The 25,862-nt window shown below is 40.2% G+C and overlaps 1 protein-coding gene across 6 annotated transcripts in view; it reads right to left on the bottom strand.

Moving 5' to 3' along the window:
- Window positions 1-20,044, bottom strand: part of ankhd1 (ankyrin repeat and KH domain containing 1) — a 33,928-nt gene extending 13,884 nt beyond the window's left edge. For 2 of the 6 annotated variants that reach the window (XM_086016505.1, XM_086016477.1), the window contains exons 1-15: window positions 19,601-20,044; window positions 16,656-16,809; window positions 5,775-5,931; window positions 4,890-5,052; window positions 4,572-4,719; window positions 4,252-4,485; window positions 4,075-4,169; window positions 2,941-3,102; window positions 2,193-2,274; window positions 1,709-1,900; window positions 1,483-1,592; window positions 1,299-1,386; window positions 982-1,109; window positions 759-902; window positions 574-676 (exon numbers count right to left, since the gene is read on the bottom strand). In XM_086016505.1, coding sequence (XP_085872631.1) covers window positions 574-676; window positions 759-902; window positions 982-1,109; window positions 1,299-1,386; window positions 1,483-1,592; window positions 1,709-1,900; window positions 2,193-2,274; window positions 2,941-3,102; window positions 4,075-4,169; window positions 4,252-4,485; window positions 4,572-4,719; window positions 4,890-5,052; window positions 5,775-5,931; window positions 16,656-16,809; window positions 19,601-19,879 — 2,239 coding nt within the window. In that variant the 5' untranslated portion in view covers window positions 19,880-20,044. The remainder of the gene's footprint in view (window positions 1-573; window positions 677-758; window positions 903-981; window positions 1,110-1,298; window positions 1,387-1,482; window positions 1,593-1,708; window positions 1,901-2,192; window positions 2,275-2,940; window positions 3,103-4,074; window positions 4,170-4,251; window positions 4,486-4,571; window positions 4,720-4,889; window positions 5,053-5,774; window positions 5,932-16,655; window positions 16,810-19,600) is intronic. The other 4 variants (XM_086016515.1, XM_086016496.1, XM_086016488.1 and 1 more) reach the window with 4 other exon arrangements.
- Window positions 20,045-25,862: the final 5,818 nt, after the last annotated feature.

The following is a 25,862-nucleotide window of genomic DNA, read 5'->3' on the forward strand; positions in this document are numbered from 1 at the left end:
AAATTCCAAACTGCGCAAATAATGCACGAAGTACACAGTTTACTGTGTCAAAGTATTCAGAAGCTGTTTGAAAACAGACTTATGACTTGAGGGGAACTGGTGTTCTCCAAAAACACAGAACAAAGAATAACACGAAGCAAAGGTGTACATTTGTGGAATTTTGAAAAGGACCTGAAAATGTGCGGTTCAATTATATATTTTAAAATAACCTTTAAACTCAAGTACTGAATAAATATATGAACCAAGCGTAAAATTAAGTCTAGAAACATCATGAAATCTTGGCGGCTTGACTGGGTGGAACATTTCTGCACACGTTTTAGATTTGTCTCAAAAAAGTGTTTTCCTTTCACGACTTAATTTCAGGTGATGAAATTTGTGCTGGTGCTTCAATGATTTTCTTTGTTGAAAAACGTATCTTGTACAAACAGCTCGATAAACGGCTTAATCCAATGACTTTTCAGTTGGCTTAATTTTCCTCTAAAATTCTGTATTGACTGCATTTCTTTGACTGAAGATGACCAAATCATACAAATATCCCTTTCAAAGTTTTGTCGTTACATAGGCACACAATACCTTTGCTAGAGACAGGTGGGGGCGTTGTGATGTTTGATGGTGCTCTGTCAGGCTCCTGAGGGGGAACCACCATAGCGAGAGCTTGGAATGGGACACGAGGAACCTGCGACCAGACATAGTGATTATTGTAGTGGAAAATGGATGAAAATATATTCAGACTGCGAGCACATTATTGCTCTATTTACCTGAGAAGCATCTTGCGAGGGGGGGGTGAGCTGGGAGAGATCAGGGGCTGGGACAGAAAGGATGTTGTTGGGATAGTCCAACAGGTAGGACACGACATTGGTGTGGCCACCCTTAGCAGCTTCAATCAACATGGTCGAGCCATCCTATCAATAGGAAAAGATACTGTTAATCTTTGACAAAATATTTGAAATGCTTCCTTTGTCACATGAAAATGCACATTACTTTCAGTCTGTGTGTAGGGTCTGCCCCATGTGCCAGCAGCAATTCCACCACAGCCAGATGTCCTCCAGCACAGGCCAGGGACACCACTGTGTGATCATTATTGGCAGTAGCTCTGTTCACATTAGCACCTGGGCAGCAGATGGAGACAAAAAAAGCATTCAATTGCAATAGCTGTATTCAGAGATTTGAACTGTACATTTTCAAAACAAATCCACTAATGGGAGCTCATCCAGATGCATGCATGTTTTTTTTCTGAGTAATATTGGCTCTATAAGTGACTTTAAACATGTTTTTTTATTCATATGTAAACAACACACCTTTGCTGATGAGGAACTGTACTGTGCAGAGATGCCCCGCTCTTGCTGCCTTCATCAAGGGCGTCCGCCCCCCTTCAGACTCATGTTCCTGGGAGGAAGATACACAAGATACAATTTCTTATTTTTCTTTCTAAAGTTACTATATGAATTCTCAAGATGAGGGAAAAAGTAGGTAAGAGCATACCAAGTTGGCTCCAGCCTGCAGCAGCACATCAGCGACATCCGTGTGACCGTTTTCACACGCGTATGTCAGCGCCGTATCACCGGTCGCTGTGGTGGCATGAACGTTTGCCCCTGAATGACAAAAGCAGACAAACAACATTACAATCAAAAGTGAACTGTTTTAATACAACAGAGCATAATCTGGCATTGAAAGTGCTCTGTTGATTGCCACGCTGCTTTCCGCGCACCTGCGGCCAAAAGATATTTGACCAACTCCAGATGGCCTTCTTGTGCCGCTTCCATAAGGGGAGTGGAGCACCCCAACTCAATGTCGGCTCCTGCTTTGATAAGGAAGTCGGCCACTTCCAAGAAGCCTCCGCAACATGCTAGAGTGAGAGCCGTCTCCTGAGTCTCTTCTGTCTGGGCATTGATGTTAGCACCTGGACAAAAACACAATCAGCATCAGTGGATGTCCATTTTTTTTTTTAATATATATACCATAAATTTGAGGAAAATCAAACAGATTTAAACATGATTTTTTTTTTTATCCACAGACCTGAAAAAAATATTGTATTGATACTGCTGCATGATGGGCCTTAACATGCATATCAAATAATGAATTCACAGTTATGGCAGAAATGGAATGAAATCAAACGAGCTCGTTATCATGCTGAAACAATGTCAAATAAGTATGCCACAATCTTGCAGCTTTCATGGACAAACCTTTGTTACCTTGTGCAAGTAGAAGTGCTACCATCTCTTCATGGCCTTCTCTTGCTGCTTCCATTAAGGGGGTGTAGCCCTCATCATTAACCTGGACACGAACATCATCAACAGATGTTAAGAACATATGCTGCAAACTCTTATCCAACTAGTCTTCAAGGACTTTGGGAGACATTGCTTGCACAGGGCCTTTAGCAGGAAAACAAAATATTAGTGTTAATTAATAAAACCCAAGCATAAGCAACGGCTTGCTTTTTTTCTAAACAGTTGTTGATTAGACTCCAAATGTGCCTGTGTGAAATCGCAATGCCTCTAATTTTCAGTGGCTACGCAAAACAAATGTTGAATACTTTGATTGTGAAATGGCTCTGACGCATCTTCGTGTTCTTCTCCCTGCTCAAAATTCACATTTTCAAGCTTTAAGATGAGGAATTTAATGTTTAAAAATGTGTCATGTTCCACAGAAACAGACCACAAACCTTTTGTGTCAAGGGTACTAAAACATTTCCAAACTAAGTCTTGGAGTTCCTATTGGGCCGGGTGTTTCCCCTAACATAAGATCCAAATGAGACCAGTCTCTGTCTCACTAGTTTAGGCCTTCTCACTTCGAGGATCAAGTTACATCTGCAGAGTCCCATCTCAGATTAAGTGGGTGTGTGTTAAATCCATGATTACAAACAGGAATCATTTTTGTAGGCCCAAACATGTTAACATACATGTTAACAGATGTCAGCTTTTATGGAAGTCTTCTACATACCTCCTCCAAGTTGGCTCCCCTCTCTATGAGCAAGGCTGCCAGTTCCACGTGTCCTCCGCAAGCTGCAAGGGTAAGGGGCGACTCAAAAGAATCCGCTGGCATGTTGACCTGCGCGCCGCTGTCCAACAGCAGCCGTGCCACCTCCACATGGCCATCCTGGGACAGCGAGACACACAAAGAATGTGGAGATAAGCACCTGAACAAATATGTAGCTTAGTCTAGTTTTACACAGCGATGCAAAGTCACACTGACCAGACCACATTTCAAACACCTCCTTATTTAATTACAACTATTGTAATTCTAAATCAGCAATTCAAAGTCATTACGGTAATTTATCACTGGAAGCAGTGGTTTTACTTGGCAATTGAACAACGCAGAAGGGAATTAATGAATAAGGTCTTAAAAACTGTGACCATGTTAAACAAAACAGAAAGAGAAGTCTGCATTTAGAGTCGTGCGCTTAAAGTGTGCGCTTACTACACTTAAAGTATGCTTTTAGTGCGGTACCCCGTACTGAGACGACAACAAGTGAAAAGTTAGGCACACAGTAAAAGGACCATAACTCCCAATGAATGTACGACCTTCCTTCTTGCGGCTAACGGCCATGCTATTACCGAAATAAATAGATTTAAAATCAACCCCAAAGGTTCACGTATTAAATTCATTGACAAAGACGCAAACAAAGGACATTTTCACTTTAATTAAGGTTACATTTCAATAGTTTTGTAAATGGAAAACGTTGTTTCAGTTAGTTTTTTTTAAAATGGATTTTTGTTTTTATTTTATTTCTTGAAACTAGCGCCATTATCTGCTGCAACGGATATTTATAGGGCAGCAACATGGCTTTCAACACAACAAGGACAAATGAGTGAAAATTGTGAAACTTTGGAGCCCTTTTCTGTCTTTCCAGCAATCACAATTCACACAGGCGTCAACCTGGCTCTGTTACGCAACTTTTTCCTACCTTTGAACGCGGCATATTGGCAGGACAAGGTGGGTCCCCCTGTTCTGTACCCATGCCGTGCAAATTAAAAAGAGGCTCGGACACAAGGTCGGGGGAAAAAAAACCCATCTTGAACAGGAAGGGTGTTTTCAAGAGCCCAAAGAAAGGCAAGTTTTAGGTCAGATGCTCACCATGCACGCCTCCATCAGTGCTGTGTGCATCTCATCAGTCTTATGTTCCTGGTCTGCTCCAGCCTCCAACAGAAAACGCACCATATCCAAATGACCTGCATGGTGTGAAAACAATTGTCAAGGACTGTTCAACAGGCTAACCTTGCAATAGTTTTGCTCAAACTGCATGGTTCCGACCTTTGTAGCAGGCAAGTGTGAGAGCGCTCTCTTTGAACTCATTTGAGTGGGTGTTAATGCCAGCGCCATACTCTAGGAGCACTCTAGCCACCTCGACGTGGCCAGCGCTGGCTGCCTCCATTAGAGGTGTGTGTCCATTTTCATTGTGGTCCTCGATGTTAGCACCCTCTTTGAGTAGCACCTTCACCACATCCACAAATCCGCCGGCACATGCATACGTCAGAGCTGTGTTTCCTGGAGGTACGAAAGGCAGCAGGGAGATTTAAAAACAGCGAGATCACAAAGAACTAGAAATGTCAAGATTTGAAGTGAGGTTGCACCTGTGGAGGACTGTGCGTTTACATCTGCTCCATGTACCAGAAGCAGCTTGACGATATCCACATAACCTCCACTCGCTGCAGCCATGAGTGGCGTAATATCCGCTTTTATGCCCCGGTCCTCCACATTGGCATGCATGGCCAACAAGACCTGGTTTGGAAAATACGCAATTCAGGTTCATTGACAGAAGCCACTGATACGGTCAAATAGTATAACTACCAACAGAATCATATCCAAAAGCAAGATTGTTTCAGGTAAAAAAATATTTGAATCTATCCACGCGGTGTATGTATGTCATCTTGCATCCTAATTTCACATACCTGTGCAAGCTCATAATAGCCCGCCGAGCAGGCTAGACATAGCAAGCTCTCCCCTTCCTCTGTGTGTTCGTTGACGCTTCGCCCCTCATCCAGCAGTTTGCGCACAGCGTTGACATCACCATCCGAGCAGGCCTCCGCTAAACTACGGCTGAAAATAACCAGACTGCTACAATTACTGCCACTGTGACAGGTGAACACACATACGCCTCACAATTATGCTATCAGCCAGGCCAATATGTGTTCACTTACAAGTACATTTAAAAATGAAATAAATTGTCCCTACTAGGGCATCAAAGGAAGTATCTGTCCACATGACAACACATGCCGACGATTAAACTGGTCAAGCCTTGAGCCGCTAACCATCAGGCCCTACACTATAATGGTCTTTCACTTGTATAGCGCTTTTCCACCTATTACGGTACTCAAAGCGCTTCACACTGACATCACATCGACCTACTGCATAGCATCAGGAGCAACTGGGGGCTCACTATCTTGCTCAAGGACACTTCAACATGGTCACAACAGCCAGGGATCGAAACCACAACCTCTGGGCTGGGAAACGACCACTCTACCAATGAGCCATGCAAAATCAGGCCCTGCAAGTTATTGTATGTGGCACGCAAAAGAGTGCTGATAGGTCCTCTCTGGTGTGCACACCTCAGTAAATTTCAACTGGGAGTAGAGCTGTGCAATATAATGATACAATTTTAGTTTTCTGTGACTTAAGATGCAGTTTGTTAACATGTGAAAGACATTTCAAATATACTTGTATGTGTAGCCAAAAACAGCAAACAAGCTCACACATTCACAAACATTAGATTGTGTAGTTTAGTCTCATAAAGCATAGAAAACAAGCACCTGTGACAATATGACTGAGGTACATACTTGTCGGCTTGGCCAGCGTTAAGCGTGTTTTCGGCCCTCATACGCGTGAGCGCAGCTGCAGCCTCGTCCAGGGCACAACTCACAGATGACGTCAGTCGTCGCAGCACCTCGGGATCTGCAAAAGCTTTACCATCGGCAGTGGAAAGTTTACCGATGCCTGGCAAACACCAAAAGGCAGAGGTGCAGAGGGCAAGGCAAACCACAGGGGGAGCACAACCAAACCAGATCCGATGAGGGCGCAAGTCCAGTCCAGCCAAACCAATCCAAGGTTAGTAGCAGCATACAGAAAAGAGGAAATGAAAACACACACACACGCACGCACACGCACGCACACGCACAGAAAAACACGCACACACACACAAGCATTTGTTATTGTGGCTCAACTTTTATCCATTAATTTCAATATACCAGCTATGATTCTCAAAAATAGTTTTATCACTAATCGATGTTGCAAACATCCAATAGACGACCATGGTAACGGTCAGAGATGAACAGATCTGAGAAAATAAATGGAGCAGGATACTTCTACAGATTAGTAACAAGGGTTTAGATACAGGCCTTGTCTTGTGTGAATTATAGATGGCTAACAGGCAGAGAATGTGCGAGAAAAAGAAACTGGATACAGTGGTCAGCACAAGACGACAAAAAAAAGCACAGCTGGAAGAAAAACGAGTCATGTGCACTGCATCTGTGTGCTTGTCATGTCAAGAGAAGAGACCAAAGAAGTTGGGTGTGGGACAAGAGCAAACGTGGAAAAAGAAACTTTTGCTAATGACCTACATTTAGTCAAGTGTGCAGACATTTCCAATTAGTAAAACCATTTTTACGCAGTATTTATTTATGCACTTCTGTGTAGTGGTGTACATTTTAACAACTTGTGTAAAACTAAAGACTAGTCAAGACAAAAACAAAGGCTTTTTTTTAGGTCAAGCTCAAGTGAGCAGCAGTCTTTGTGGGCCTTGTTTTCACCACCAAGCATCTAACTGACGCTAAACTTAGTGCGTCTCTCAAGCAAGGATTGCACAATGATCGCCAGCGCAGACAAAACAAGGCTGAGGAAGTTTAGCCTCGATTTATGGCCTATTGTCATCTCTGAACACAATTGTAACTCGCGTTAACACACTGTATATTATCGAGAAGACCGCTCCCGGCCCACCATCACCTATGAACAGTGCAAATCAGCGCATGCCATGTGAATCAGGTCCAAATACAGTGGTACCGCTACTTAATTAATTAATTGGTTCTGGAAGAAATTTCTTAAGTAGAACATTTTGTAAGTAGAGATGCATTTTCCATGTAAATTCCCTAAACCGTTCCAAGCCCCCCAATATTCAGACATAAATGTTTTATAAAGCATTAAAATGCATCAAAACAAGTAACAAATACATGTTACAATTATATTATTGCACAATAAATGAGTTGTGCATAATGTAAATTAACAAAGAATAGAGTAAAGAATAAAAATGATGGTCGTTTACCTTTTAATTGCTGTCCTCATCGCTTTTTGCCCTCTTTGGTTCATGTTCTCTCTCAGAAGTGTTTTTTGCCTGGCGTTTTGTAAACAACTGATTTAATAACGTGGCGACTGTCGATACATTACGGTCATATGCCTTGGCGAGATCAACCAAACGCATTCCTTTTTAATACTTTTCGATTATCTCTTGCTTTGTTTGTATGGACAAAAAAACAAAACGATTTTCTTCTTTTCTTTTCCTTGTTTCTAATTCACGTAAAACTAACCGGAACACCTCATGGCCCGAGGGGCGAATGATGAGGACGCTGCATAGACATATCTATCCATCTACACACATAGGCACGTACGGTAGAGGTCCCTCTTAGCCAATGGGATGCCAGGAAGATGCTACGTAATAGCCAATGGCAGAGCAGCTATGAGTATGTTGCATTCAGGAAACTCTGGAACTGCGGGTAGCAGCCCATATTGTATTTTAACCTTTCGTATCCTGAAATTTCTTTCGTAACAAGAGGCAATATTTTCCTGTTGAGGCGTTTCGTAACTTGAACATTTCATATGAAGAGACGTTCGTAAGTAGAGGTACCACTGTAGTAATGATAAATCGCACACTGGATGACCTCAAATGCTGCGGAAGCTCTGCGGGCTAGTAAGAAAGCTTTCGGCGGAGTCATTCACCCGCGTGCGTCAGCTGAGCACAGTCGGTCGGGTTGGTGGAACAGAGTGGAAAAGCACTAGGGCTGAATGATTTAGAAAAATAATCTAATTGAGATTATTTTTTTCACTCAATATTGCAATTTAATATGCATTTTTTTTCATGGTCTTCTTCCCATATACATTTTTGACAAATAAATATATAGCTTAAATGCTTTGGTATAAGTAAAATGAACCATGAATTGAAATGAAAGCATTTTTGTCTACTTCAATTAGAGTTGCTAACACTTTGACTTGCAATCTTTTAACCCTTGTGTGGTGTTCGTATTTTTGTTGCTCAGCCAGTGTTCGTGGGTCTGGTAGCACCGCTAGAGTTTGGGGTTTTCAAAACAACACGAACAATTTTCAGTCAAAATACTCAACAGATGTTTACTACAAGCCAATTGCAAGTCATATGAACAGCAAACATTAATATTTGCCCTTTACCTTTGTCAGATCACATTTCTGAATGAATAAAAATGTAAAAAGAATCACAACTACTGTGCGAACTATACGACTGACCACCATGTTGATAAATCATGTGATGTTTATATAAATCTGTGCATGTCACACGTCTGGAAAGAAGCTGTTCCGATTAAAGGTAGTGGCCAAATGCAGGTATGAAACAAATTTTAAAAAATGGCTGGACTAAGCATGGCCGGAAGTGGATTTTAGTCCGGCCCACTGATCGGCCCTCACGCGTGTGACGTGCCAAATTTCATCTCAGCCTACTCGGTGAAAGGCTTCTTTTTAAGCTTCTTTCAAAAGAACTTTCCTACTTCCGTAAATACGCCATAGCAAAACTGCTGTGTAGTTGTTTGCTGGTATGCTTTTATTTTGAAGGTCGGGAAGTGTGAAGGAGGGGAAGTGTGGAAAATAAGTAACTTGTTGAATGCTTGCAGACTTGTCGTCTGTTGGACCCAAATAATTATACAATACGACAAAACCAACCCCAGGGCCCGCAATGGAACTAAGTACACGCAGCTGGATAAGTACGTGAGTAAGTGGCGCGTTTGAAGCGTGTCCACAGCGGGTTTGAATAGTAAGTTATCCAGCTAATTATCTTTAAATAAACCTCTTCCGTTAGCATCTGTCCCGCAGGGGATCATGCAGGGTCTTTTTTGTTTTGTTTTGGGTTTTTTCGGGGCGGGGGTCGGAACGGGGTGGAGGCCGACAATGTTTATGAATATGGCCGGGGGGTCGCGGCCGGAAGGGTACCCAGGTCAAGGGTGGAGAGTCGCGGCCGGACAGGCAAAAAAGGGTCAAGTGCCCAGTTCTGCATAATAGATTATTTTTGACATTCTATTTCACACTTCAATGTAAACAGCAGCCAAATATTAAACGTATTTTAAACAAAAAAATAAAAAGAGCAGGTGCACTTGAGTCATTTAAAAAAAAAAAAAGAAAGTTAAAAACCTATAAAGCAGCAGCAGAGTTATAAACACCTTTAAACTAATCTATAAAATATTTAAAAATTTAAAAGCAGGAGTACTAGCGCCTGAGTTGTTTACAAAAATATAACATTAAGACAAAAAAAAAAAACTTTGTGAAACTGCAGCAAAGTTGTAAACAAATTAGAACAAAAATATTAAAACTTAAAAGGGCAGGTGCATTTGTCTCCTGAGTTGTTCACAAAATATAGCAAACTACTATACAACTAAAACAGTCTGTAAAACATATTGCATCCGTGATTTGTCGGTGCTGTTTGGACTTCTTATCATAAGGAGTTATGCTGGCGAAGGCGTCTGTAATTGTTTTTTGAGTCAATGAAGTTTCAACATGGGTCCCACTTCTTAGTTTGAACTGTCATACATGGGGTTGTGATGGCGATTGCAGTAACAACGGGGAGGCACTGCTGGCAAAGGATGTTTTGTTGCTCTGAATCTTCCTTTTTAATAGCCAAAATACTTTCATATTTTGGAAGTTGACTTTCTTTTGGGGACTAAATCCACTGCCGCTTTTGCCGCTGTCGTCTCCTCCATGAGTGTTTTCATGGCAGACAGCAGTCGCTGTTAGAGTGGAGGGGGAGGGGCCGGTGACTGATTGGCAGGAAGGAGGGGGTGAGCGAGACTTGCTTGCTGCCTTTTTAAGCAAAAAAAAGGTTTGCATGTTCTAAGAAAAAAAAAAAAAGTTAAAACATCGCACGTACTACGATGTGACTATCGCACATGCGCACATCGCAATTGCGATGTTCAAAAGAAACATCGTGCAGGCCTAGCCTGCGTAGAACATATTCTTGAAAAAAAATGTTTGGAGTGACTTCCCCTTTAAGTATACAGTTTAACCTTGGTTCATGAGCACCCAGTTCACGAACAATTCAGTTTCTCAATTGCTTACGTCCCTCATTTAAAAAAAGAAAATGTCCTTCTTTTTTTGTTCTAATATAGCCCTATGGACAATGCTGAGCATTCCGTCCTGGGGGCGGAATGGTCCGCCCCTCCGTCCTGGGACGGAGGACGACAAGTTTTAAAAAAGGGATAGACTATGCAAGGGCGTAGGTGGATTTTAGTCTGTCATGCGTGAGACATGGTCACGAGGCTCGTAGTTGTTGAGACAAGCACGAAAACAAAACCATGCCAGCCTAAGCTGTTTTTTTAAGATAGGTGGGCTGATTTCAAAATGATCTAACTAGAAAAGTGATTTAATGTCAAGCATGCACCGTGTGTGCGCTTGTGGTTGCCTCGCTTGTAGACTCGAGACCAGCACGAAAACAAAACAACCGGCTGTTTTTTAAGCTGGGTTGGACGATTTCAAACTGATCTACCCAGAAAAGTGATTTAATGTTGATGTTGGTAGATGGCGTGCTTTGAGAGTCTCTGTGAATGAAGCACTTTTGCTCTCACTGCCACCATGGTGGAAATTGTAAACACTCACCTCATGAATGCAGCCGGACACAAATATGCCTCCATGCTTTTATAATTCTGTAACTCCTTCAACTCACAGAATGTGCTTGGGTAGAAAATGAGGTAGTGAACAAGGTGAATGTACGTCACGACGGGTTGTGCTTGCGAGTCAGTAATCCAGTCTTTTTACTGAAATTTACATGGGTCCAAATCGCCACGATCAAATGCAACCGGGTATCTCCGCCCATGATCTAGCCCAGCTCTGCCTGCGGACAGTTCCGAATAAAGTCAAAACCGCTACCGGTTGTGCTATTAGGCAGCCTAATTACTAGTGGTGCTCCAAGAAAATTATGATCAGCATGTCGATCAATGCCTTTTATTGCTGATCACAAAAAACGATCACCTGTAGATTGCATTTTGCAACCTGCGGCCAACAAGAGGGCAGCATTACTTTACCACTGCACGTTACAGACCAAACCAGCAACTGAATCATAGTACATTTTTGTGCAGCTTTGGCAGTCAAATTGAAATAATGTCTTGTTTTTTGTATAATAAAGGGGTGGACATTTTGATACGTTCTGTTTATTATCTGATTCATTCATTAATAAGAAAAAAATTGAAAGATTAATCAATTATTAAAATATAAAAATAGCTATAAAATTGGAAAAATGTGCTGCTAATCCATGTGATTAGTATGGGAATCTGCAGCATAAAACTCACATCACACCCCTACTAACTGTATTACGGTTGAAAAATAGGAAATAATAGTGAAACGTGGAAATGGTGCTTTTGATCTCCCTGTGCAGTTTGAGTTGGTAAAATATACCTTCTGTACTGTGGTAATAGTAATAAATTAAATTTGTCCCGCGCTTTCCTCAATACCCAAAGACGTTTAACATACAAAGAGCTCAGTAGGGGTGGGCAATATGAGCAAAAAAAAAATCTCGATATCTTTTTCAAAAAACTCGATAATGATAATTTGACGATATTCTACAAAAAATATTTTAAATCTGCACTTCACAGACCAATTGTGGATAGACAGCGTTTGTGAACAACATCTCTTAAATGGCTAAATACAGCTTCTGCAAAACAATGACAATATCTAACAATAAAGAACAAAAAATTATGTATAGACTTATATTGATTTTTGGGAATAATGTCGTTTAAATGTCTCTGCTGTATTGATTTTTGGGAATAATGTCGTTTAAATGTCTCTGCTGTTATTCCATAATGATGTGACATTTTGAGCTGCAGTAAGTACTGGTGTACCACTGCCAACTACAAGAGGAATCAGAATGAGAAAAGTGTTAACTACAGCAATCAAGAGAAAAAATGTATGTGATATGTGACGTGTGACGAAGTGTCACCCAGCGAGAGAGAAAAAAAAGACGTCGTCATGACAACACTCGTTCTTATACATTGGCCACCGTATTCAGAATAAAGTTGAATAACAAAAGTGCAATTTACCGAAAAAAGTGCATTCTCCCACTCCTTCATCACTGTGATATGTAGACTAGTGACTTTATTCATGTTTGGGTGTATCCTGGCATTACACTGATAAGCCGAAGTAATTTGTGCAACATGCCTCGGGAATACAGGCTAGTTATGAATGATGCGGACTACAAGCGTGTAAACTGAATGTTAACCGGTCATCCAGGCTGTCACGTTTGACTTGCTCGCTAAAGTACAGAGTGTGTGTGTGCGTGAGCAAGTGCGTGTGTGCGTTTATATTTGTTGGTTCAACTCGGAGACTGTTTTCTGAGCGTGTGTGTTTAAGCTTTTGTTTAGCGTGCAAGTTTCCCTCGTAATCCTTGTGGCCCGTGGTGCAACAGAATTGCTCTTCACAGTGACCGTTTTGGCACATCTAACAATGTTATTCCCACCAACGTCAGTCTTGTCAACCCCAAACCATTTACACACTACGGTCGACGTGCACTCGCGCCTTGCTATTATTCCCCACTGGACACTCCTCCATACTTGAAGCTCGGCTGCAGTGCGGACAGAGTCACGTGACCGGGCCCTGCCCGCTGATTCGACGAATGATTATCATTTCCTCCCCCACTGCCGTCAATGCACACTGACTTTCAGCATTTCCTCGTACTTTGCGACCGTCAGCTGACTCGCTTTTCGAGGCAGTATTAATACTAGATAATGTAAAATGACACATCGTGAAAGCAAGATTGACGATATACATCGCCCACCTCTAGAGCTCAGTAAAAAATAAAATCTATTATTTTTTTTAAACCTGGTTCCTCGGTGGATGCAGGAAGAAGCCTTGAGCCCCCCACAGCCCTCAGACTGAGGAAGGAGAAGCGATTATCTAGCAAGCTCAGGAAGGCTGCGCCTGTCCCAGCCAGCATGTGTTAACCACGCTAAGAGTGGTCAAAGTCCGTCCGGGTTCGAACTTTGGGCATAGCACGAGAGTTCTCTGGTGATTGTGAAAGCAAGGTTTCGTGGTGTAACGTTACCCTATGAATAACCTTCCTTTTCTTGAATTTTAAGATTCCGTTTTTCACTCTGAGCGACTCCACAACTTTGTTTACGGTCACCATGGTTACTCGTATGTCAAAATGGCCACCACATCCCACAATGCAACACAGTTGCATGCAAGAAGGCCAAAACGTTGCAAAGTGATTTGTTGCCGAGTGACTGTGTTATTTCTTCATAGTAAAGGTTATTTTTGTTTATTTCTAGATTGTACTGTATGTTTTAACAGCACGGCAATAGAAATAAGGTAAATATAATGTAACTTTGCTGGAATCAATTGCCATTTCCATTTATTTCAATGGGAAACATGACCTCTGTTTACAAACAGTATCAGAAGGGATTATTTGAATTCATGGACCAAGGCTCTACTGTAACTGCTATTTTGTGTGCATGTGTGCGTGCTTCTGCCAACTTAAAATGGTCATAAACTATGCAGTATTGATACCCTTAACCAGGTTGCTAAATATACTACATTGGGCAATGAAGGGCTACCACCAACTATATGCTATACAATACCCTAACTTGTTATTAAAGGATCTTCAACGTTACACTTTACGTTATATTTGTGACTAATTTCTTTTTACACTACCGGCACAGTTAATTAGGGCTGCAACTTTGATTACAGCCCCATTCACCCTGAAAGGTAGTTTAGCATTTAAAGAGAATTTATTTTTAACATTAATATTAGGTTATTTCCACACTTTATATTGTACCATTTGTAGTTCTTTGACATCTGTGTTGTGCTATTTGACAGGTTTCACATTTCTGGCAGCGCATCTATTACAACCTTCAGTATGTAACATTACCATGCAAATTAAACAAGTATTTTAATCCTGGTTTTATGTCCCAAGAAACAAACAGGATTTACCAGGAAAAGATGAAATATAAAGACAGGGGATTTTTTAACTTTTTTTTTTTTTTAGCTGCTAGCTGTTTGTTTGTGGAAACAACTTTGCCTCCAGCTCATTCCATGGCAAATGTGCAAATTAAAAACGGCTCTTTGTTGGTCTTAGCCCAGCTGCTAAAATGTCACTGACAATTTGCTGCCTTGTAGTCTGGCCATGATGCAAAAATGTTAGTATGTACAAAATTGTGTCCGGTTAAAAGCAGAAAGTGCATCAAAACTTCAGCCGAGTCAATATATTAACAACTACATAATGAGTGGCCACATCCTTAGCCTTTACAGATTCATAATCACTTGTCTTGTTTTTTTTCTTTACAGTGACCAATAGCTGTGTGTTTTTTTTCTCTGTATGTACAGTTTTGGTGAGATGTTTGAACTCAAACGCAGATTATCCAAATGGCATCCTCACTGATTTGTTGTGTTCAGTGTTGCATGCATGGTCACAGCATACTAAAGCTGTCACAATCAAATATTTTTAGAATTAATTATTCTAACAATTATTTCATCGGTTAATCAAATAAAATTTTAATTTCAATAAAGCATATTACAAAACCTTTTTTTCCCAATTTATTTTTATGAACCAATTATTATTTTGTATTGTTTACTGATTTTTAAAAAACAAATTAACAAAAAAATTAAACAGCATCACACGAGAGGGATTGATGTAGTACTCACCAACCCTTTTGAAACAGATTCAGTCACTGGTTCAATCATTTTAATTATAGTTTTCCAAATTAAAAGCAGATGTTTGCAAATGTCTCATTTTAATTAAACACTAAAGAATCAGTCTGCTTTCATGAAGGACTAATGAAATCAGAGAATTACAGTTGAGCGCCTGAAATAAGAGGATAGGGATAATTTTCTGTTAAACAAAGGAACGATTACTTAATTATTAAAATAGTTGTCAATTAATCAATTAATTTTGACAGCTCTACAGCACACCAACAAAAATCAGGAATCCCCTGCCAATGTTCCCCAAAATATTTCAAAACAGACAATTTTGGCTACTTCTCCTCCTCCCTTAGGCTGAATTTACACTACATGGTCCAAGCGACATTTGCATTTCTTTTTTGTTTTGTTTTTTGTGCTCTCAGGTGGCACAATTTAGGAATGCAGCATGACAGCAAATAGTGAGAGAAAAGCCTCGAACCAGACATCAGGCCTCTTTCAGTTAAAATCCACTATTAACAGATCAACTATAACCTGCTAATGTGAGCCTAACAAATTACATTATATAACAACACAACGCCTAAATAAATACGGCAAAATGGCAAATGTTTGTTGGCAGTGGACAATTCCCCACATTGATTTGAATGCTATTCAAAGACTCCATCCAGGCCAGCTAAACTGTAATATAATGTAAAATGTTTGAATTATTTTTTTTTTTATATTGTTTACATCGGTGGTTTCAAAGCCAGATGTTGACGTGTAGTTGCTCGCATTCATTTTGGGCGATAATGCATGCGGGCTGTTTTATGTGCTCAGCACACATGGTCGACATAGCTGTATGAAATAGGAGTCACCTGTTAAAAAAACGTTATCTTTTGGTCACAATTTGATAGTTAATGAGTCCAAGAAATCTACGTTCAAAGCAAAATGAAAGGTGTGGTTCCACACAAATGGAAATAAAATTATAAACACCATTCCATAATTTATTAGAGAATAGGCAATTGCAAAATCAATGAAAAACATCAGTGATCCTTCACAAAATCAACATTTAGTATCTGTATCTTTTTCAATTCATTATTAAGCAGGTAAATTGCAGGTTTTCCTGCCACATGTCACAAATTACTAATTAAAACTCCATTATATTGAGGAAATGTTTTATGTCGACAGTGCTCAAATTCTAAGTTGCCAAAATGTAGGACTAGTCACTTTGCGTCAGCCTATTTTAGATTGCGTTTGCAAACGTTTTATCTTTAAGCGGTGATATAATGAAGAATTTGTTCTATAACATTAAAAACAAAACCTAATTCAATTTTAAAATAATGTAGGGTACAACCGCACCTGTAGTAACTAGTCTAAGAGAAATAGGCCCAGGATAAGATTAGCCAGTATTTGTTCATACGGGTCCTCTGCATGCATTGACGGCTCAAGAGTGTTGCAGGGTTAATCTGCCTCATAATGTTCATAAGCTTAAATGAGGTCAGGGCACCTAGGCCTAATGTGTTACTCTACATACTTTCTTACACCTTGATTACATCCTCTCAACTCAATTTCCTAAATCGCATGGAAACTTTGTGTTGATATCATACTTGCAGAACCAGCAGGTGCTGGTTTTTTTTGCAATTTCACCCTGAGGTATTCTACAAACAAAGGCTGGATATTTAGATTGAAAATTAGATATGTGGAAGCAAAAGGAAGCCACAGTTCTAGAAATTAAGAGTAAAAATGAAGAGAACTTTGGTATTCGGCCATTGGAGTGGTGGTCAACTGCAAATTAATGTGTGAACTTGGGTGAATGTGGATAATGCAAAATGTACCTGCAGCTTCGAGTAGCGCTTCAAGTCGGGCCTGTGTCTCTGGATCAACAGTCCTTAAATCGACGCCGTCTGCTGCACTAGACAAAAGTAACTCTGATGCTGTCTTCATGATGGGGTTATCCAGATCTTCCTGGTCCAAAATGAAAGACTCCACCTGGAAAGCACAGAGAAGAGCACAAAGGAAGGTCAATTAGTTCTCCAAATTGACAAGTTGGCACCCTACAGGAAGCCTTCGAAATGAAATGACAGAGCGGGAACCTAAGTGTGATGGTGCACACGTGGCCCATTGTACGGAGACAAATGTAAGAAATGTGACATTATACAAGTTGACGACCTAAAACAGGGATGGCCAAGTCCGGTCCTCAACAGCCACAATCCAGCCTGTTTTAGGTTTATCCCTACGGCAACACACCTGTTTCAAATGATCAGCTCTTCAGAAAGATTTGCAAAAGACTGATAATGAGCCTGATGATTTGAATCAGGTGTGTTGCCGCAGGGATCAACCTAAAACAGGTTGAATTGTGGCTCTTGAGGACCGGACTTGGCCACCCCTGACCTAAAACCAGAGCGGGGCTGATGTCCTCATTTGTTTACTGCAATGGGGGGCAAGGCGGGCACAAGGGTAGAAGAGTAGCAGAAGTACTACGGCCAAAAAATACAACACTCGAACATGTGGAGATTCAGCTAAAACCAGTATAGCAGCTCAACATCCCATACACTGGCTGTGTTGGCTCGCATGGGTTAAATCTTTTAATATTCAAAGAATGAAATTAATATTCAAACCAAATAACCCTCACATAGTATTGTTATTTGTCATGTTTCAATTTGTGTTTTGGATCACAGACCACTTAACTCTTTCACTTTAAGATCTGGTCTACTAGTTGAAAAGCGGCTGTGTTATTGCTTCTAATGACACTAATCAATGACAATCTTGCCTTCAAATAAAATGTTAGCTGTTATGTGTACTTGTCACTTATTATGGTGTATTTCAAGCTAACAATTACAGTTTAATTGTATTTAGTTGTACTTATGAAACAATTCACCCTCCCGATTTAAACAACAGCGGACAGTGTTTTGACTTATCTATAGGGGCATCCCATCTGCCTCAAGGCATACTGATCTGCATTTACAGTTTCTCTATTTTGAGGGAAAAAAACTGCATACTTGTTTCCCTTAGTTTAATTTAACTCTAAAAGCAAATGATTTATTCGACATGGAAAACGGGCCATGTGCGACAGGCATAACTAGCAAATGGAAGTAGAAACTGGCAACGCATTAAATGAAAGCAATTTTGCGAGAGCAAATGTTATCATTTGGCACCGTGAATGAAGTCGGCCACAGGACCAAAGAGCACTACGACTCACAGCGGATGTTGTTCTATGAAGGCTTTTATAATCAACAATGGACATCAGTCTTCGCCACTATTGAACTACAGTTCCCAGAGTGTTGGTATCCACAGAGCTGGAAGAGCCTGGAATGGCATCTGTTTAATCCTGGGGCTCAGATTTTAGCTACTGCCCACAGCAGTGAAATCTCGACTGCAGTAAAAAAACACAATAAATGTTCCCTTACGTAGTAATCTGGTTAAGTGAAGGCACATAACTGTGATCCTTTATTTCCTTCACAAGATTAATAGTCTTATCTTGGATCAATCCAACTACAAATACATGAGTCAAACATCACTAGTTTTCATACTGCAACCTAATAGTTGATTCACAGATAAGCTATACTAATATTGGTATCTATTGTCAACCATCTAGCTGTTTCACGACTGTAGTCCTCTCCGGTCAGCTATATTGCCAGTTTGTATAAATAAAAACAGTTGAAGAGAATAGTGATAAATAACTGGGTATTTTCAGGCAATGAAAGGCACATTAAAGGCATTCAGGATCACAGTCATTATGTTACCAAGAAAATTATATTGGAATTAAACAGTTAGGTTACAAATGAAATATTCACAATCATCCATTTTAGCAAGGTCGATTATTGTGTCAGTCACTGACGTGACAATGTGAATACATTTTAAAGAATGGCGACCTATATAATTAAAATTAAGTAAAATGTTGTACCATAGCAAAGGGAATCACATGAAACTTCGAGGTAAAACCCGAAGCGTCGATTGTTAAATTGTTACACCGGCTATTAAAATCGAACTTGTGCCCCCGATTTAATGTAATGTGATGTGACATTGTTAGGCCAGTCGGGTGTTCACAGGAGATGGGGAAATACAATCACACCTGTCCCGCTGTGACTGCCACCACATGGGAAGTTGGAAGACTGATCAACGTAAACTCGATAAGCTCAGAATTATGTTTATGAAAACTTAGCTGACAAAATATGGGTAACGATTTTATATCGACGAGACGAGAGTTAAATGACTTGTATGACAACACCAGCTATCGAAAATTCGAACTGATTCGCAATTAAAACATTATACGGGTAACAGTCACTCGCAAAGTTAGCCGTGGGACGACAGGGCTACGATAACGTGAAAAGCACGGTAATCGCAATACAACCACTAATCAAATGTCACAGTTCGTCGGATTGTTTACAGGCACCTTCTATTTGCGGTGGTTGGAAAGGCAAATGAAGAGCAAACTTGTGATGAGTGTTAAGAGACGACAGCATCGAGCGAGGCCGTCGTTGCTTCCACCCCAACTAGGCCTCGGTCAAAGCCTTAGCTGCATAAATAAAACATTTGAGCCGGTGAGCGCAAACTAATGTCAGCACATTACCGACGTGACCCGTATATAACGCTCCCTAAACAACCCATGGGGAAATGTGTGCGCTTTGCTAAAATGTGGAGTTTATTTGACGTAATTTCAGCGGCCTGGGAGGGGGTGGCTAGCACCTGCGAGCTAACGTTAGCTAGCCAGTTCGCGCAGGAGGAGGAATGTAGCCGTTCTGCCAAGGCTTAGCTAACTAGTTTAGCTTAGCTTAGCTACCTCTGAAACCTCGTCTTCGTCGCTGCCGGAACCCGGACCCGATGAGAGGACGGCCGCGGCCGCTAGTTTGAAATCCAGTCTTTCTGTGGAGGGCCCGCCGGGTTCCCCGTACAAGCGTACTTTCTTCCCACCTACTCCAATCCCAATGCCCCCTAGCCCGACTCCTCCTGGTGTCGCTCCTACCCCCATCCCTGCCACTGGGGAGCGAGGAGTCACCGAGTCAATCTCGTCCTCGAAGCCGTCCGTCAGCATTGCCGTCCCGGCTACTGCATCCTGCATACTTATTTTCACGATACTTGGGTTAACGAGCTAGTTGTCGACTTAACCGGCGGTCCAGGCTCTTTCTTTGAGGCTATTTGCGTTGTTTTACTTCAGGGAATCCAAAAACTCTCCCGAAGCTATGGTTGAGGAGGTTCTCTTTCCCCCAGCCATTAACTTTCTAACAACCTAACCCGATACGCACTGTTTCTGAGAAAGGCCGCCCATGGTGAGAAATCTCGCAATCCCATTGGTCAGAGCTGAATATTATTTGCTTTTGATTCGCTGTAACTGACGCTTGTCAAACAAGAGCCCATAACGTCATGTTAGGTTTACCAATATCACGAGGCTGAATAACGAACGTCAAGAAATGACATGGAAGGCCAACTTAACTGGTAGCTAGCTCTACCACTTCATGTAAACTCTCTCCGGGACGTCACATACATGTTAAGGACAACAGTGAGTCCACACTTGGACCTCTCTTAATTGTATTTATTCAGCTCAGCTGATTGTGACTGTCAATATAAATAAACAGTAGAAATAGCCATACGTGCAACTTTAATATTTTTGTGGGCACGCATTCAAAATGAGATTTATATTACTGGAGTAGTGAATTATACTTGAAGAAACAAAATGAAAACCGTACATTCACTGTTCAATGTACAATAAACTTTTTAAGTTTACAGTAACCATTCGCATAATGCAAATTAATACATTTGAGTAAAGTGTGTTTATCCCACAACATTTTAAACACCACATTTTTTTTTGAAATAATTATTTGATTGAAAACTTTAATTTCAAATAGCAATTTTTGAGAGTGAACTGAATCAGACGAAACAAAATGGAAAATGTACAGTGCTTTATGTAGTGATAGAGATTATCGAGACCGATATTCAAGATTTTGGAGCATATCGGCATCTGCCTTTTTTAATTAATCCAACATCCAACAAACTCTCACTTTAAAACTCGGTTGTTTTGGCTCTGAATCGGAAGAGTGTGTCTCTCTGTGTGCTGGGAAGCCTCTCCACCATTGTCCCACCCAATGTATGTGTCAGGTTTATATTAATTCTTATAGTACATTATTAGTGTGTTGCTACCAAAATGTATATATTTACCTGCTAAATCAATTTCTGCATGGCTCACAGAAGGTTTTTCTCTTTTGAATTCTATCCATGTCCATCCTCTCATAATAAGATGCAAGTTTTACAAGTATATATATGTTTATAACATTTATATTAATGCTTCGAGTGCATTGCTACCAAAAATTACGCATACATTTGCTCACTCAATTTGGGTGGTAAAATGACTTTCTGCATTACAGTATTTCATGCATATACTTACTTTACACATTTACCTGCTTTCACTGACTGAGAAAATTAAAAAATATGTTTTATTCAGTGCATTACTAAGGTCTATTTTAGTTTTCAGTTAACAGTTGAACCTGTATTATTTTGCTCTTCAAATTATTTTTGAACAAAGAATAAAACAACGCTCATTGCATTGAATCCTAAATCAGAGTGAGTTGTTTGTGTTTTAATATGAACTCAAATTGTCTGTTGCAGTCACTGTTGTGCCTTTCATCAGAAATAAATGAAATACCTTTCTTTAAAATTATCTGTCACTGTTTTATTAGAAATTTTATGTATCAAAGGTACTAGTGGTATTGGTTAATTGTTTCGGTATCATTGAGTACGAAAGAGTAAATACTTATACTGGTATCAGTTGGAAACAAATTGGTGTCGAACATTCTTAAATTTATACAAAATTTTGACACCATTTTTTTTTTTCGTTTACCACAAACAAAAATTGGGTCAGAATACTGGTTATCGGCCTCCTTTATTGTCTCTGAATAAAATGATCGGTCTGTCAAAAGTTAAATGTGTACAATCAGCCATTCTTTTTATGATAATATACACTGGCCTAAAGTGTATTAATACATGGGAAGTTTGAATAATGGATTCGAACTTTTGCACTATGAGGCGGACGTACTAACCAGTCGACCACCGTGCCGCCCATAATAATCTGTTATTTTATTAAAATAATGTAGTAAAGTACAGTTACATGTTGCTGTTATCCCCAAAAACTTTTCTATTTACATGCCCAGCGCAAGCCGAACACATGCACTCTAACTGTGCGCATGGGTGGAGTTTTCTTTCTTTTGGTATTTTTGTAGACAGGCACAGTTGGAAATATGTGTTTGTGCCGTTGTGAGAGTGAACACAGCTTGACTTGATTCTGAGAATTGATTCTCGCCAATCGAGGCGGCTCCTCTCATACCCTTTAAAGTCAGCACAGGTGAGGTGTGCGATCTATATGGCAGAAGCAGAGCGGACTTGGGCCCGAGTACCACTTGTGGTACTAGTACCACACTTTAAGAATCACTGTTATAGATGTTTATCCCCTTTAGGGTCACTAGTGTGCTGGGACCTATCCCAGCTGACTTTGGGCGAGAGGCGGGTTACACCCTTGACTGGTCGCCAGCCAGTCACAGGGCACTTATGGGCACTAATATCCTGTACCACAATTCACACTCACATTCATACCGCACATACAAGCAATTCCTGGACAACAAAGACCAAGATTCTTTGCGGTTGAGCAGGCGCAGAGTGTCCCGTGCAATCGGGGTATTCCGATCGGCGTATACATGCACACATATTTGGGTTAGGTAAGGATTATCACAGGCATGATATGCGGGATTTCAAAAACGAGAATAAGGGCATATTCAGGTTATTGCACGTGCTTACATGGCTTTGAAAATCCAGAATACTGCCAATATGCAGGTTTTAAAAGGGTTATTGACTGCATGTAAACGTAGTCAGTGAACCTTGCATGCATGTTTTTGGAATGTGGAATGTAACTGACGTACCATGTCATGACCGTCAATCCATCCACAAACATCCATCCGATCATTTTCTAAACTACACCACTTGCTGTGTTCTGTTCAGGGTCACAAGGACTGTTTGGAGGAGCCTGATTGTGCTATATATGTTTTTTGATACAAATAATATATTTACTGTAATCATGACCCCACTACTTTGTATGTTAGTGATAGAAAATCACATGTTCCAACTCATACATGTACAAATTGGAGAGTGAAATAAAGTACTTGTTATTATATTATAACTTTGTCACCCCCAACTGTATTGTTGCAGTAAAAATTATTGCACAGTAATTCACAATTTTTTGACACTGGATATCAAATTCATCTATTCAAACATTCAATAAGCACCGCAACACACCAATGTGTCAATATGGCCATGTCCAGAAGTGCATGATGTTACTGAGAATTATTATAAAAAGTGTGTCCCATTGTGAGAACAGTTGAAAACCACAAATTATGACGCAAGTGCAGTAATAAGATTCAAATCAGAAATTATTTTTTCAATATATTATACATTTTTGAAGATAAATGCTGAAAACATGCAAATAATGAGGACTATATACTCATTTGTGGAGAATGCAGTCATATCATTAATTTATCATCATAAATAATTTTTGACTATTTCATATTGAGTCGCCCCTCCTCCACTTATAAAAAGAATTTGAGTGCATGTGTTCAGATCAGTGGTTATCCAGCCCAATTGCAACATGCAGCTAACAAGATGGCTATGGCTATGCCTACACCTCAAAAATGCATCTTCCCTTTGGATAGTCCTCTGGTTTGGGCTCTTTAGAGCGCCTCGTTGTCAGCCTTGGGTGTGTGCACGTCACACAGAGTAAGGCGGAATTGTGAGGAGGGCAGCCATTTCTTTAGAAAGTCAAACTTGTAAACCAGCATGTGGACAGGGGCTTTGCGCTGGCGTGGCCGCTTTAGAGCGCCTCGTTGCCGCAGTTTGGAAAAGCTCCGTGATGGCCTGGTGGAATATATTCCATGCAACCACCAGAAGCTTTAAGCATGTACATCAACATGTACAGTAATTATGTGTTGACAGAGATGAAGATGACGAAGTTGCAGAAGTAGTAGTATTTGATTGACAGTCGAGCGGGCATGGTTTCATCGACTTCAGCTGACAATAGTGTTTGTGGAGAGAGCATCTTGATTTTTTTTTACAATTTTGACACCTCTTTTAATATACTTAGTGATTTTTTGTTAATCTTTGAAATTTGGCAGTGTTGCAAATTACTGTTTCCTCTGTAGTTTGGTAACTTAATTGAAAGAAACTCGAGTTCAATGTCAAGTCAATTTTTTTCAAGAATATGTTCTTTGCTAGTTGAAACAAGGCATTCTGATAAATATTGCGTTTGTGGAATAAGAGTTGATCCACTCGTTTTTAGCCATCTCTGGGGGCGGTCATTTTGTCACTTCTGTCGACTGAAATTGACATTACAACTACTCAGGGCTCAGGTAACGACCAATCACAGCTGACCTGTTTTCTGAAGCTGAGCCGTGATTGGTCATTACCTGAGCCCTCAGTAGTTGTGATGTCATTTTCAGTTGACAGAAATGACAAAATGGCCACCCCCTGAGATGGCTAAAAACGGGTGGATTTTACTGCTTAAAGTGAAAGTCAACCCAAACATATTTTTTACAAGAATATGTTCCCAGCAGGCCCACTAGTTGAAACACGGCATCCTGATTAATTTTGTTTGTAGAATATAAGTTAAGCAGCAAAATGCACTTGTTTTTAGCCATCTCTGGGGGCGGTCATTTTGTCTTCTGTCGACTGAAAATGACATCACAACTGCTCACAACGACCAATCACAGCTGACGCGTTTTCTGAATCTGAGCCGTGAATGGTCGTTGTGAGCAGTTGTGATGTCATTTCCCTGTGTGACCTATAGCTATGCTGCTGTAACAATGAAAATTTCCCCACTGTGGGATCAATAAAGGCATTCTTATCTTATCTTATCTTATAAAATGAAAACTGCAAAAATCATTCGGATTTCCGAAACTAGTAACAAACATAACTTCACAATTTTCCAAAGCTCTTGAAAAACCTTTCAATAGATTAGAAACAAACTACTCTCTGACAGTCTCTACGGATTTAGAGAAAATCGGTCAACTGCAGTAGCTTAAACAGAACTTACTGAAGACTTATTACTGATTCCGTAGGTGAAAAGAAACTCACAATAGGACCGTTTGTTGATTTACAAAAATCATTTGATACCATTGACAATATATTGGTCAGTAAATTTGAGCGTTATGGTATTAGGCATACAGCCTTGAAGTGGCTTGGATGCTATTTAAAAGAAAGGCAGCAGTTTGTAGAGTGAATTTAAATCAGAATGTTTGGACATTGTATATGGTGTTCCCCAGGGGTCAGTGTTGGGACCAACATTTTTCATATTATATATTATAGTGAATACTGCACTGTAATTCCTAGTGTTGCAAGCACAATTTTCCCCAAAGAGATTGTCCCATGCTGACATTTCTATTTTTTTTTATTTAGTTCTTTTATGCTATGCAGTTCTGTCTTTTCCTTTCTATATCACAATGGTTTGTAAATTATGCGGGATCCTCGTACCTCTAAAATAATCACTTTTCAGGACACCCCAAAAACTTCAACCATTAGATAGCTAGTTATACTTTATTCATGGGATTAACCTGTTCCCATTATAACCAAAATTGAAACAACATAAAGCAAAACAGAAATGCCACACTTAATCTTATAAATATGAAACGTAATATGCTCCATCCAAGACTTTTTCTTAAATATACAAATAAATTAAATAGACTCCACCATTACCAAACTGAGAGAAATTACAATGGAAGCAGGAGGGTATTTTTTTTCTTTCTTTCTTTCTTTCTTTCTTTCTTTTTTCCTCTTTTTCAATGCGAGCAGATACGTATTACGTCTTTCTCTTCCTTTTTTTTTTTATACGGGTAGGGTTAGTTTCACCTCAGCCCGCCATCCTGGGCCTGGGATTACGTCATGCGTTTTGGGCGTGGACGCACATTGAGGCGCCTTTCGGGGTTGCCAGATTAGAAATAAAGACACTTTCAAGAATTCGCGCACATTTGGTCCGATTTAGATATTGTTTCGTATTTTCTAGTATTTAAAAC

The sequence above is a fragment of the Filicampus tigris genome, chromosome 2 (assembly GCF_054856515.1).
Source record: "Filicampus tigris isolate MCC_2025a chromosome 2, RoL_Ftig_1.0, whole genome shotgun sequence".
NCBI classification, from domain to species: domain Eukaryota; kingdom Metazoa; phylum Chordata; class Actinopteri; order Syngnathiformes; family Syngnathidae; genus Filicampus; species Filicampus tigris.